The sequence below is a fragment of the Acipenser ruthenus genome, chromosome 2 (genome assembly GCF_902713425.1).
Source record: "Acipenser ruthenus chromosome 2, fAciRut3.2 maternal haplotype, whole genome shotgun sequence".
Lineage (NCBI taxonomy): Eukaryota > Metazoa > Chordata > Actinopteri > Acipenseriformes > Acipenseridae > Acipenser > Acipenser ruthenus.
Genome location: NC_081190.1, coordinates 117,189,549 through 117,204,852, shown reverse-complemented (window position 1 = coordinate 117,204,852; position 15,304 = coordinate 117,189,549). Strand labels below are relative to the sequence as shown.

Below are 15,304 nucleotides of genomic sequence, written 5' to 3'. Positions count from 1 at the left end.
CTCCAGCTTTCACTTCCTTGACATCTCCAATTACTTTTTCGCTGCTGATTTTGAATTTTACACAAAGTAAAATAAATAGTTTAAACAAGCCTTCGCTTCGCTATCCTAATCAAAATTATGTGCGTGAGGAAACAGATTCTGTGTGCTGCTTGATTGGCTATTTTACTACCTCTGTGAGCTGTGATTGGCTTAATGGGAATGTCACTCATACAATGCACACTGCACATGTTGAATACATGTGTTATATTAAAGAGGCGGGTTGTTTTAAAGACTTCCAATCTGATACAGTACATCAAAGCAATTTTGTAAAGTAATGGGTGGGCCATATGTTTGACACCCCTGCTTTAGAGTATTAACTATTTATTTTAAACTATGTCATTCAGCTTTAACTGCAAACCCATTTAATCAACTGCGAGTTACACAAAAAAAATCCTTGCTAAAGCTCACAGGGAATTATATTACATTTCCCACAGAGGACAGGTTTACAGGATGTGAAAGTGGGCTACTACCAGGTTGCTGGCTTCCCCAATGTGATGTGTGTTATTGATTGTACTCACATAGCACTGTCTCACGATCCATGGAGCCTGCTCTGAAGGGTGGCAATGCCGATAAGGAGAGAACTGAGGCTATGTCTCATCAATCAATATTTCTCAAAAGGAGAAAGGAAAAGGGCTTTTTCTTTGTTTTTTTTACATCAGACAAGGAATACATGTTAAAATTAAAAGATAAGCAGTGCACTTTCACTTTACGTTGCCTCTGCCTGTCCCCGCTGAGTGCTGTGTCTGTTGAACGCTCATTTTCAGTCAATCTACAATTATTTATTTCAGCAATTTTGTTTGCAAAACTCAAAAAATGCTAATATTAACAATAATATTAGCAATAATAACCTCATTTAAACAATTAGTATATATGCTGGATTGTAGGTGAGCATTCAGAGAGAGTATAAAAGGGTTAGGCATAGGATGATTGCTGTCATTACCAGTAAGTCAATATGGGGAAAAGTAAAGAGCTATCTGAAGACCTTAGGCAGAAAATTATTTATTGTCATAAAACTGGAGAAGGATGCAAGAAGATTTCCAAGCATCTGAGTATCCCAATATCAACTATTGTTTCTATTATCAAGAAGTACAAGACTCATGGTACTGTCACAACACTCCCTCGTCTGGAAGAAAGAAGGTTCTTTCACCAAGAACAAGTAGAAGAATTGTGAGGAAGGTTAATAACAATCCAAGATTGACTGCCAAAGATATTCAAAGTGAATTGGCTGCAAGTGGGACTGGGGTTTCCATTTCAACCATAGGTCGAGTACTGCATGGTGAAGGTCTCAGTGGTCGCATTCCAAGGAAAAAGCCACTCTTAGAAAAAAGGACAATCGCTTAAAGTTTGCAAAACAGCATTATTGAGCTTTACAAAATAAAGAACACCATACCTACTGTCACGCATGGAGGTGGTAATATCCTTCTATGGGGCTGTTTTTCCTCTAATGGCACAGGAAATGTAGTTCCAATACATGGTAAAATGGATTCCAGAGCACACCAAAAGATACTGGCCAATCATCTGAAACCCTCTGCTACAAAACTTGGTTTAAAGCACAACTGGACATTCCAACACAACAACGATCCAAAGCACACATCAGAATCCACTTCAGAATGGTTAAAGAATAAAATCAAGGTTCTGGAATGGCCTAGTCAAAGTCCCAATCTAAATCCGATTGAGAATCTTTGGTATGAGTTGAAGAAGGCTGTGCACAAGAGAAGTCCTCGGAATCTGAATGAATTGGAACAATTTTGCATTGAAGAATGGTCAGAAATCACTAAAGAATCATGCCAAAAGCTCACTGACAAACATCCTAATCGTTTAAAAGAGGTCATTATTGGCTCAACTAGCTATTCGTTTCATTTTCCTTGTCAGGGTAAGAATACTTTTGAATTTACATTTTTGGAGTTTGCTGAAATAAATAATTGTTGACATCTATTTACAACTTTTTTCCCTCATCCACAAAAGCTAAACTTTTGCTACAAATTTTTTTTCCTGTAATTATTTGTTTTAGAGAAATTTCTAGAAATTATAAATTTCCATTGGGGTATGTAAACTTTTGACTACAACTTAATACACCCACACCCACACATACTGTTACAGCACTACATTAAACTGACACCACACACAATGAATTTAATCTCAGATGTATTTCATTAAAATATATAGCACCAATGTCTACAATATATTATTGGAAAACTTTCTCCACACAAATACAATCACTGATGGTTTCCAAACTCACCTTTCTTTTCAATATTGTTAATGTTTCAATAATAAAATATAGTGCTCTTCGAAGAAACACAGGACCACAAATCACCATGGGTTATTTCAATATTTTTATGTCAGTTTTGAGGGATTAAATAAAGTTTTGTTTGAATGAAACTTTTCTAGACTGTTGTAATAGAGACCAGCAGTCCGGACCACTCAAATTCATATCAAACTTCTTTTAGTCAATCAAAGCAGAGTGTTACAGCTTTGTGAATAAGGGCCACTGCTGCAGCTCAGACATGCAACCTGCAGTGCATTTTATACCCTATAATGTAGCCGTCATACAAGTTAAAATGAAATACATTATTTTAAATGTATAGACAGTAACATGGTTATAATTACACACACACACAAAACAGATATGTCTTTACTAACAGTCATAATCAAAAAGTGTAAAACTTTCTTTGTGCTGGTGGAGCCCCTTATTTCCCATTTCTACAGAGCATGTTCCTTACAGTCTCTAACAATACAGAACACATTCCACACAGTCTCTAACAAGAGAACACATCCCATACAGTCTCTAACAATACAGAACACATTCCACACAGTCTCTAACAAGAGAACACATCCCATACAGTCTCTAACAATACAGAACACATTCCACAGTCTCTAACAATACAGAACACATTCCACACAGTCTCTAACAATACAGAACACATTCCACACAGTCTCTAACAATACAGAACACATTCCACACAGTCTCTAACAAGAGAACACATTCCATACAGTCTCTAACAATACAGAACACATTCCACACAGTCTCTAACAAGAGAACACATCCCATACAGTCTCTAACAATACAGAACACATTCCACAGTCTCTAACAATACAGAACACATTCCACACAGTCTCTAACAATACAGAACACATTCCACACAGTCTCTAACAAGAGAACACATCCCATACAGTCTCTAACAATACAGAACACATTCCATACAGTCTCTAACAATACAGAACACGTTCCATACAGTCTCTAACAATACAGAACACGTTCCATACAGTCTCTAACAATACAGAACACGTTCCATACAGTCTCTAACAATACAGAACATGTTCCATACAGTCTCTAACAATACAGAACACATTCCATACAGTCTCTAACAATAGAGAACACGTTCCATACAGTCGCTAACAATACAGAACACGTTCCATACAGTCTCCAACAATACAGAACATGTTCCATAGTCTCTAACAAGCTTTGTTTTCCTATAATAACTTGTCCCACGGGGCCCTGGGCTACAATGGTATGCAGGATAACGGATGTTATGAAAGGCTAAGTTTAAGTTGAATGTTTTCTGACCTCAAGAATCATGGGAGTAAAAACTTCATGAGGTCTAGTTTAGCAAAAGTGTACTGATTCAGCTGTTTGGATTGGTCCTACGTTCATGAAGGTATTATGCAGGCAAGGTGTAGGGCTTATCACACAAACAGACTTACTTTCCAGACCACTTCAAAAAAAGAGTAGGCACTGCTAGTAAAATAGGTACGGATGGCTGGTGCTTAGAGCTAATGTGGGTCTGTGAAACCAGGCAGTACTGGGGGACACTGAAGGGTTTGAATGGGTAAAGCAAACAGTATTCAAATTGTGATGAACTGTGCGTGTAGATGCCTCCTAAAAAGAATCTCTTCCTGCAGTGGATAGAGGGTGCAGAATCTCTTCTTGTTTTCAATCCATTCACTGCAGATACTTTACATGGACTCCTTGATTAGTGCATGCAGTCTCTGGAAAGCCTGAGATAAAAGAGAACACATTCATTAAGGGACAAAGTAAATGAAAAGTCAGTGCTATTTAACCCTACTGTGAACTGCATTCCAAAACCAAAACAGAAAAAAGGGATAACAAAGAAACACATGTTACTATCAACACTGAAACAGCAACAACCCCATCTGGACCACGGGATTGATTCTCCAGTATAATGGACACAATGCTGCATGGAGGGCTCACTCTTCAGCTAAGATACTCATGTTCTTTTTCGGACCACCACCAGTCAGTTTGCTGTTGGCATCGTAGGTGTGCTCTTGTATACTGAAGCTGGGATTTTGGGTAACCCATTATTATTATTATTATTATTATTATTATTATTATTATTATTATTATTATTATTTATTTTTTTATTTTTTTTAGCAGACGCCCTTATCCAGGGCGACTTACAATTGTTACAAGATATCACATTATTTTTACATACAATTTCCCATTTATACAGTTGGGTTTTTACTGGTGCAATCTAGGTAAAGTACCTTGCTCAAGGGTACAGCATCAGTGTCCCCCCACCTGGGATTGAACCCACAACCCTCCAGTCAAGAGTCCAGAGCCCTTGTAGCAACTCTGTAATCACAGCATTGTCCAGCCAATCAGCAACATTGTACCTGATCAATCTGCTCTGGAGAGGAGAGAGAGAAGGCAGCTCTCACATAAGGACAGGGCTCTGAGCTGTCAATATTGAAGACACCCCCTGGTACAAGCAGCACCTGCACAAAGAAACAACGAGGAAAAAGGATCTTAGAAAAGGGATCCATTTAAAGGGTGGGAGTATTCTGGGAAACCAATAATCTTGAAACACATGAGTCAGACAGGGAATATGGTCAGAAATATAAAAATGTGGGCTAGCTTTAATGTGTAATTTGTGCAATATAATAATAATACAAAATAAAACAACTTGCTTTATTTCTTTATTGACTAAATAATATGTTTAAAATACCAAATCGGTGTGATACAATGTCTCAGAACACACTGTTGTCAGAACAGATTAGGAATGAAATTGACTAGCGATGCAAACATTCATTGAAAGAGGGTAATAATACACAAAGTGCCATCCAAGGTTTTCTGGACACACTTTAGATTGTTACAGTCCATGCAGAGCTAAAGAAACCAATTCCTCCACTTGTTGAAATGACAATGTGGATGAATTGTACTGGGTATGTTCCCACGCTATGTGCAAAACAATTTGAAACCTTAGAAGCAACATAGCACAAACAGTGCAACCCTGGAAATGACTTGGAGCTTCTACAAGGGCGGCGTTGATCACACAGGTTTCCATTTCACACATTACAATAACTTTGAAATATATTCATACCAAAGACCTGTAGTTTCAATTGAAGAGGGCAGTCCATAAGCGCAGACCGAAGGATGTCAATGATCTGGAAAGATTCTGTATGGAGGAATGGTCCAAGATCCCTCCCAATATGTTCTCCAATCTCATTAAACATTATAGAAAAAGACTCCCCAGTGCCATTGCAAGGACAGGGTGCACAAAGTACTCAAAACAAGGGTGCCAATAATTGTGACACTTCATTTTTTTTGGAAATAAATTTATAATTTGAGAAATGTGTAATTTTGGTTGATTCCATTGAATCATTAATAAAGTCAAATATATTCCACATGTTGGAAAACTACAATATAGCTCAGTACTGGTATTATTTATTTTATACAGTCTTTTTTGCTCATCTTTATCAAGGGTGCCAATAATTTTGGAGGTGACTGTATATAAACACAGTGTATCTATACTCTATAATATAGTTTTGTATGACAGTCATGTTGAAGTGTTTGTTTAGACCCATGCTTGGGAATGCAACACTGCACTGTGAATACAGAGAACTGTCTCCACGCTGCTCTGTATAACAGCTTCTCTTCTGACCTTCAACCCAAATTAACCCCAAATTAAACCTGCAGAAAACACCCATGGGACCCCCATTTCTCAATCACCACCCCTGTAACGTGCTACAGGCATTTCCCAACACAATCAGTACCCCAGACACACACATTGGAGTGTCAATGAGCAGCCACCTTGGGAACAGATGGTCACTAATCCTGTTTCCTCTTTTATCCCAATGGGGGCGATAGCATGTTACAGAATTATGCATACACACCCGCACACTGCATATGCAATGACGTCTCTTTGGAAATTCCTTGATTGCTTACCTCCTTCTCTAATGCTTTCTCCATAATCAGCTTGTGTGTGTCCTGAATCCCTTTCACCTTGATCCACAGAAACATGCCAGCCGCAGGCATGTGCCATTCAGCAACATCTAGGAGAAGAAAAGAGAAAGTCAGCTGAACGCACTGTGCTTCTTTTACTGTAGGGTTGGGACATGCTTTGGATTATTATTATTATTATTTTTATTATTATTATTATTATTATTAGGTTTTAACAGAGGTAACATGAAGTTCCTCCATCGTTACTGTGTCACAGAGGTTTTTTGTACCTCGCAAGTCCTCAACATTTGCTGCTATTTATTTGTAAAGTGATCTGCTGTGGTTTTATGAAAAGATTTCATACAATAAAAAGCGCCCCACATTTTAAACACAACATAGTTTGTTGTTCTTGTTGCCTGCTAGAAGTTATTTCAGTTTTTTGCAGATGACATCCACTGCTCCAGGTGTGTAAGCACTGCTGTTTAGCCATGCTGCTGGAGATGCGCAGTACAATGTCTTCCTGTGACTGTCTGTCTGGGATGGGAAGTGTGCTCAGCACTGATCATGGGAGTCAGACTCTGATCTGCAGTCCCCTTTGTTTAATATGCACTGACCTTGAAGCCACTTGTCTGCGGAAGAAAGCATTGCATCTCTCTGCTTTCTGTAGAACTCCACAACACTGCAGAGAAACACACACAGGAGAGGGTTTCATTTACACCACAGAGAAAAACTATTTGTTTTATTGAAAGGGAATGAGGTAGTGTCTAGTAATGCACGGAGTGGATCACAGTGGTGTTACTGACCTGTCAATATGGTTAAGAAACCCTTCCTGTCCCCATCTCTGAAGCAGCTGTGTGACCAGGAGCTGAAAACCAAACAAACAAACACAACAAGCCACCTATTCAAAGTGTGTTTGTATCACTACGCGCCTGCAGAGGTGAACAGAGGAAGAGCAAATCAACATTCAGGTTCATTTTGAATAAATAACAATTAACACTTAAATATACTACTATACAGGGAATGGGCAGTCTAATGCTACAATATATTTTGGACGGTAATCATTGCCAGTACATTTTATATAATAATACAAAATGGATGGTATTAGGATTTTTTCTCTTCTGTATAGGAGATTACTGGTTACTGCAGCTGGTTCAAACTGACACAGCTGTGTTTTTCTTACAGTTCCTGTGAATAACCTGCAGTTCATATACTTCAGCATGGGTTTGTTTCACTTGTAACAGGGAGAATTTGAGTTTAGTGAGGAGACAGTAAACACAGCTGGGACAGTATTATACGATCCAGACACTTCAAAAGCCAGCCTGGCTTCACTTGTTTATATCTAAGCTTATCCAAGTTAAAGTGGCTGTGAATTCAAACCCTGTTAACCATGCATTAACACTGGTGGTGGTGGGGGGTCACTGACATGCTTGTTTAATTGCTGTACACACACACACACATTACATGATTTAGGGTGTGGATTTCATCTTTATGAAAAAGAATGAAAGCAAGAAGACAAAAAAGGTTCTATCACTTTATCTCTAATGCAACTCGTTCTATTTGTATCATCAGGACAGTCAGGGACATCGTTCTATTAGTATTAATTAGGACAGTCAGGGACATCGTTCTATTAGTATTAATTAGGACAGTCAGGGACATCGTTCTATTAGTATTAATTAGGACAGTCAGGGACATCGTTCTATTAGTATTAATTAGGACAGTCAGGGACATCGTTCTATTTGTATCATCAGGACAGTCAGGGACATCGTTCTATTTGTATCATCAGGACAGTCAGGGACATCGTTCTATTAGTATTAATTAGGACAGTCAGGGACATCGTTCTATTAGTATTAATTAGGACAGTCAGGGACATCGTTCTATTAGTATTAATTAGGACAGTCAGGGACATCGTTCTATTTGTATCATCAGGACAGTCAGGGACATCGTTCTATTAGTATTAATTAGGACAGTCAGGGACATCGTTCTATTAGTATTAATTAGGACAGTCAGGGACATCGTTCTATTAGTATTAATTAGGACAGTCAGGGACATCGTTCTATTAGTATTAATTAGGACAGTCAGGGACATGTGCGTCATTTCGGTTTGTTTTGTTTTTTCTTTTTAAAAATGTAGTTGTCGTCAATGATTTTACCGGAATTGTATGTGTGTGTGTGTGTGTGTATATATATATATATATTTTTTATTGGTTTATTTAGCAGACGCCTTTATCCAAGGCGACTTACAGAGTCTAGGGTGTGTGAACTATGCATCAGCTGCAGAGTCACTTACAATTACGTCTCACCCGAAAGACGGAGCACAAGGAGGTTAAGTGACTTGCTTAGGGTCACACAGTGAGTCAGGGGCTGAGGTGGGATTTGAACCGGGGACCTCCTTATTACAAGCCCTTTTCTTTAACCGCTGGACCACACAGCCTCCTATATATATTAATAAACTATATATATTTTATTAATCCCGGTTCACCCCAGCGACTCGGGGAATGGCCTCTGACACACGCATCCTCCGAAACGAGTCCCTGCCTAGCCGTCTTTTTTCGCACTGCAGATTCACAGCGAAGCCATCAAACATATAGTGCCGGAGGACAACACAGATCTGAATGGCTCCACAGCAGACCTGCAGGCGCCCTATCAGCCACAGGAGTCGCTGGTGCGAGGTGAACTGTGGATTGCCCTGCTGACCTAATCCCTCCCTACCCGGGTGGCGCTCTGCCAATTGTACGCTGCTCCCTAGGAACCTCCGGTCACGGTTGGCAATGACAGCCTGGATTCGAACCCGCGATCTCCAGGTTATAGGGCGCATCCTGCACTTCATGTGGAGCGCCTTTACTGGATGCGCCACTCAGGAGCCCCTCGGTTTGTTTTCTGTATACAAAGGAAATAATCTCATTGTTTTTGGAGCGTCTACACCACGGCGCCGGCCCCCGGGTGTCTACACCACGGCGACCGCCCCCGGGTGTCTACACCACGGCGACCGCCCCCGGGTGTCTACACCACGGCGACCGCCCCCGGGTGTCTACACCACGGCGACCGCCCCCGGGTGTCTACACCACGGCGACCGCCCCCGGGTGTCTACACCATTGTGAGAACTCTGTGTATGTGTTCCTCTGTGCCACTTGCCTGTGTGAAGGTGCTGGTGTGCATTGTAGATGCCTGCATGTGGAGGACTATCCTATCAATAAGGGGTTTCGGTCCAGTCACGAATCCCAGTCTTAGACTAAAACAAAAAAAAAAAAAGAAAAAAAAGATTATTTTTGGTTGTATTCATATGACTTTAACCCTCAAGTTGTTCTTTGGATTTTTTTAGATGAATGGCAGTTCCAGCTGTTGGCTTGTTTAAGAGCAGTGTTCTACCATTACATGGCATCATTTCGGTACTGCAAAAAGTAGCTGGTGTTACAATAAATTCATTCCCCCTTGTCACCTAGTCTGGCTTCAGAGATCCACTGAAAGCACATGTGAGTGCAGTGAAGTCAGCCAGGTTCTGCCAGTCTGGATCTTGGCAGTGGCTTGGAGCTGCAGACAGTACCCTTGTGAACACTATTCCAGATCTCTGCTAACACCTCATATACATGTTGAATTCTGGACCTTGTACACAGGCCTGACTCAAAGCCAGGTCCTTGTGCTAACTGAGCATCACTATGGTAATCACAGCAATGTCCAATGAACTGGAAATACTATTTTCTTTTGCGTCAGTAGAAAATTACAGCTGCAACAGCTACTCTACCCATGCAGCTGGCATCAGTACGAATATTCTGTACAGGTCACACCACAGCTAACACAATAAGGGTAAACACATTTTGTTTTACACCACTGTTGGTACTTGAACTGCTGTTATTTCCTCTATTTACTGAATGCTACATCATGCAGAATTCACTAAATTAGGCATACTGAATTCACAGACTACTGTACTCACAGAAAGCTCACCAAGTGGTTCCTGTGAAAATGCAGATCACCAGTTCACTTACCCGGAGGACAGGATTTTAGAAAATGAATCCGTTCTGAGAACTCTACCATCAACGTCCATTGACAGAAATGTTGGTGCCCAAGGCTAGGAAAAAAGAAAGAAAGATGAAGTCTCTTTTCTGTTACAATGACCCCTGAATAGCATACATGGGTGAAACTGGCCAATGATCATTGACTGAAACTTGTGGGTCAAAACCAATTTTTTGCCCAGGGGTCCACCTAGGCCCCCCGAAGCTCTGGGGTTGTACACAGGGGTGTCGTGCTGGGGGCCACGGGGGAACGCTACACCCCTGGTTGTACAAGCTCTCAGATGCATTCTGAGACATTCTGGACCATTCAAATTTGAACATGACTTTGTAGAAAAATAGATTCAAAAAGGATTTCACTTACAACTTGTCATTTTAGCAGATGGATCAACCTGATAAATCACACATGAGGCTCGTTAACAAACATAGTTTTAGAAATGTTACTCAAACCTTTTACATGTATGCCCAATTCACATAATATTCATTTTATAAAACCTCAGCTGAAAAAAATGATATACAATCTTTGCTTCACTCAATGTCGTAAACACAGGGTTCATATAGTTTTTCTGATACAAATTTCAAGGACTATTCAAGGGTTAGGTTTTGACATCATTTTCAATGTTGAGAACTAATAACCAGCTGCAGAAATAAAGCTTTTGCATGAACCGTTTGTTTAACAGTATAAAATAACAAATCTAATTTATACTCATTTTTTCGAGTATAGATAAGCTCTGGGCCATGAACCTTTCTTATTCGGTAACACTGAGTCAATTTTTTTTTTCTTTACAATTAAAGAAGCTCTAAGAAACCAAGCAAACCTCGCTGTTGTAAAGTTATGTTACGTTTTAGTAATTGCAAACCAACAAAATTGGGCAGGTCTTTCAGCATAAAATGTTCAATATGTACTTACTGAGCATGCATTTATCACAAATACATGCAAGTACCACCAAATGGCACAAGCAGTAGCAATGACATCTCTGCACAGAGCTATACCTAGAATACACACGTGCAGTTTATTAAAGGACAGTGTTCAACAAGCAAAGAAAAGCAAGTCCTGTTCTTTTGAAGGTAAATATTCCTCAAGTAAGGCAGTTCACAATACTTGCCGTGTCAGAAGCACTGGTGTGCTATATAAAACAAAGACTTCATTCTGATGCAAATGCAAAGACTTTTTTTTTTTTTTTTTGCTGAATAAAATAATTTCAACACTATCTATTTAACAGTATAAACGTAGTTGCAGGAAAGACCAGTCAAGAGTTGTTTCTTGTTTTCTACAATTAAAATGGTCTTATTCCTCTAGAAATGATGTCTTTGCCTTTGAGCTTGGTCCACTGAGTTAGATGGCAAAGTTTATCCATAATAAAATAACTTAAAACAATAATGTAACTACTGCTAGTGCAACCAAGTCATTTCTTGCTAGTTTTAAAATATACATATTTTTTACTTTAAATTTCGGGGCAAGTTTTGCACTTTCGGGGACATTGTTTTCTATCTTTAACAAGGGCAGACAGCGCACAAAACGACGGGAGAGTAATGTATTGTAATTACCTTATGATTTCAGGTACGTGCCTTTGAAGTAAGATGACTCACTTGTGTTTTTTTTAAACACAAATAAGCTCACTTGACTTGAAAAACAACTTACACAGTGCAAGCAAATTTGTCCTTGGTTTGATTTGAATGAGTAACAACAAGCTTCAATATGAAAGCTGAACATGTATTTCAATAAAGAATGACAAGTTTTTAATAAAAAAACAACATTCTAGCATACTTCACTAAAGGAAAAATGGGCTTCTGTTACTTTGAATAACAGATTATTACTAGTGCTTAATAACAGTAACAACAACACCAACCTCCTTATTTTAAAAAATACAGAAATAGCCAGCTGGTTCTCTCTTGCCTTTTTTTTTTTCAATGAATATATAAGAACATAAGAAAGTTTACAAACGACAGGAGGCCATTCGGCCCATCTTGCTTGTTTGGTTGTTAGTAGCTTATTGATCCCAGAATCTCGTCAAGCAGCTTCTTGAAGGATCCCAGGGTGTCAGCTTCAACAACATTACTGGGGAGTTAGTTCCATACCCTCACAATTCTCTATGTAAAAAAGTGCCTCCTATTTTCAGTTTTGAATGCCCCTTTATCTAATCTCCATTTGTGACCCCTGGTCCTTGTTTCTTTTTTCAGGTCGAAAAAGTCCCCTGGGTCGACATTGTCTATACCTTTTAGGATTTTGAATGCTTGAATCAGATCATAGCGTAGTCTTCTTTGTTGAAGACTGAATAGATTCAATTCTTTTATCCTGTCTGCATACGACATGCCTTTTAAACCCAGGATAATTCTGGTTGCTCCTCTTTGCACTCTTTCTAGAGCAGTTTTATTGCACTCTTTCTAGAGCAGTTTTATTGCCTGCCTGCGTGCAGTACCTTACACTGTTCTCTATTAAATGTCATCTGCCATGTGTCTGCCCAGTTATGAATGCTGTCTAGATCATTTTGAATGTCCTTTGCTGCTGCAACAGTGTTTGCAACTCCTCCTATTTTTGTGTCGTCTGCAAATTTAACAAGTTTGCTTACTATACCAGAATTTAAATCATTAATGTAGATTAGGAAGAGCAGAAGACCTAATACTGATCCATGTGGTACTCCACTGGCTACCTCGCTCCATTTTGAGGTTTCTCCTCCAATCAGTACTTTCTGTTTTCTACATGTTAACCACTCCCTAATCCATGTGCATGCATTTCCTTGAATCCCTACTGCGTTCAGTTTAATTATTAGAGAATAAAAAAAAAACTAAAACTAGCAGCTACCTAGCCTGTATTTAATTCATAATTTTTCGTAGTCTCTGCCCAGCAGTATCTTCTGTTGCAGTCACACCGCTGCCAGCGTTAGCTGTTGTAAACAGTGCCGTGCAGATTATGGGTCAAACCAATGCTCGCGTAGGATATGTTTTAATTATTATTTATCAATGTTGGACTTATGGCGTCTTCTGAATAACTTTCCGTTTTTGTTATTACATTTTAAACCGTTCAAAGGCAAAACCATAACAAAACATTATACGCAGTAAAACATACAGTAATAAACTTCTTACCGGTTGACTGTAAGAATAACGGCCTAACCCAAATAAATATTATTTCAAAACTATACACCACTTTAACATTTACTAAATACTAGCCACAAATAAATATTTACCTTTTCAAACTGAAGAAAATAGTAGGGATCGTCCTCAATTATAAGGAAATCATAGTCTTGAGCAAGCTTTTAAAGAAAAACAAAAGTATATTAATAAATAGGGTTCTCTAAATGGGCCTAGTGAGAAAGTTAAAAGAAATGTGCATATTTTTTGATGACTAAGAAGACATATAATGGGATAATAAAAAGAGAAAAAATATATATTATAGATGGTATATTTTTAAGATCAAATTCCTCAATTAATTTCTATACAGAATTACTAATTAATAATTTCCAGAAGTGCCTTTTTGAGCGTGTTCTAGCGATACCTTTCCCTTGAATAACAGCCTGAACTGCAGGCACAGTACAGACCAATAAAGACATCTACTGGGATTGTGTTTTAAGGGAAGGCAATCCCTTACAGAATAAAATGAGGAACGCTGCATGGAGTAGAGTGGGATTGAGTGGTGGGATACCTGATAGACCTCTCTTGCATGGAGTAGAGTGGGATTGAGTGGTGGGATACCTGATAGACCTCTCTTGCATGGAGTAGAGTGGGATTGAGTGGTGGGATACCTGATAGACCTCTCTTGCATGCGAGTAGGGTGGGATTGAGTGGTGGGATACCTGATAGACCTCTCTTGCATGGAGTAGAGTGGGATTGAGTGGTGGGATACCTGATAGACCTCTCTTGCATGCGAGTAGGATGGGATTGAGTGGTGGGATACCTGATAAACCTCTCTTGCATGCGAGTAGGGTGGGCTTGAGTGGTGGGATACCTGATAGACCTCTCTTGCATGCAAGTAAGATGGGATTCAGTGGTGGGATACCTGACAGACCTCTCTTGCATGCGAGTAGGGTGGGATTGAGTGGTGGGATACCTGATAGACCTCTCTTGCATGGAGTAGAGTGGGATTGAGTGGTGGGATACCTGATAGACCTCTCTTGCATGGAGTAGAGTGGGATTGAGTGGTGGGATACTTGATAGACCTCTCTTGCATGCGAGTAGGATGGGATTGAGTGGTGGGATACCTGATAAACCTCTCTTGCATGCGAGTAGGGTGGGCTTGAGTGGTGGGATACCTGATAGACCTCTCTTGCATGCGAGTAGGGTGGGATTGAGTGGTGGGATACCTGATAGACCTCTCTTGCATGGAGTAGAGTGGGATTGAGTGGTGGGATACCTGATAGACCTCTCTTGCATGGAGTAGAGTGGGATTGAGTGGTGGGATACCTGATAGACCTCTCTTGCATGGAGTAGAGTGGGATTGAGTGGTGGGATACCTGATAGACCTCTCTTGCATGCGAGTAGGGTGGGATTGAGTGGTGGGATACCTGATAGACCTCTCTTGCATGCGAGTAGGGTGGGATTGAGTGGTGGGATACCTGATAGACCTCTCTTGCATGGAGTAGAGTGGGATTGAGTGGTGGGATACCTAATGGACCTCTCTTGCATGCGAGTAGGGTGGGATTGAGTGGTGGGATACCTGATAGACCGCTCTTGCATGGAGTAGAGTGGGATTGAGTGGTGGGATACCTAATAGACCTCTCTTGCATGCGAGTAGGATGGGATTGAGTGGTGGGATACCTGATAAACCTCTCTTGCATGCGAGTAGGGTGGGCTTGAGTGGTGGGATACCTGATAGACCTCTCTTGCATGCGAGTAGGGTGGGTTTGAGTGGTGGGATACCTGATAGACTTCTCTTTTCCGTTCTGTAGTCATGGAGGCTCCTGTGGGGTTGCCCCCATTTGGAATAGTATAGAGCAGTTTCGGGATGGTATTGTTGGGTTTTCCAACATCTTCCAGCCTCCACTGGGAAAGGGTTTCTCTCAGAGCTTCGGGAATCATTCCATACTGATCACTGGGGATGTTAATTATGTTGCACCCAAGTGGTTTAAGCTGACAAAAAAAAACTGAAA

General features: G+C 40.1%; 1 protein-coding gene across 4 annotated transcripts in view; it reads right to left on the bottom strand.

Annotated features, from left to right (window-relative positions):
• Nucleotides 1-2,167: 2,167 nt before the first annotated feature.
• aadat (aminoadipate aminotransferase) overlaps nt 2,168-15,304 on the bottom strand; it is a 29,058-nt gene continuing 15,921 nt past the window's right edge. For all 4 annotated transcript variants that reach the window (XM_034015736.3, XM_034015735.3, XM_034015734.3 and 1 more), the window contains exons 6-14: nt 15,075-15,284; nt 13,406-13,471; nt 10,197-10,279; nt 9,349-9,445; nt 7,021-7,082; nt 6,832-6,896; nt 6,224-6,330; nt 4,672-4,773; nt 2,168-4,035 (exon numbers count right to left, since the gene is read on the bottom strand). In XM_034015736.3, coding sequence (XP_033871627.2) covers nt 3,994-4,035; nt 4,672-4,773; nt 6,224-6,330; nt 6,832-6,896; nt 7,021-7,082; nt 9,349-9,445; nt 10,197-10,279; nt 13,406-13,471; nt 15,075-15,284 — 834 coding nt within the window. In that variant the 3' untranslated portion in view covers nt 2,168-3,993. The remainder of the gene's footprint in view (nt 4,036-4,671; nt 4,774-6,223; nt 6,331-6,831; nt 6,897-7,020; nt 7,083-9,348; nt 9,446-10,196; nt 10,280-13,405; nt 13,472-15,074; nt 15,285-15,304) is intronic.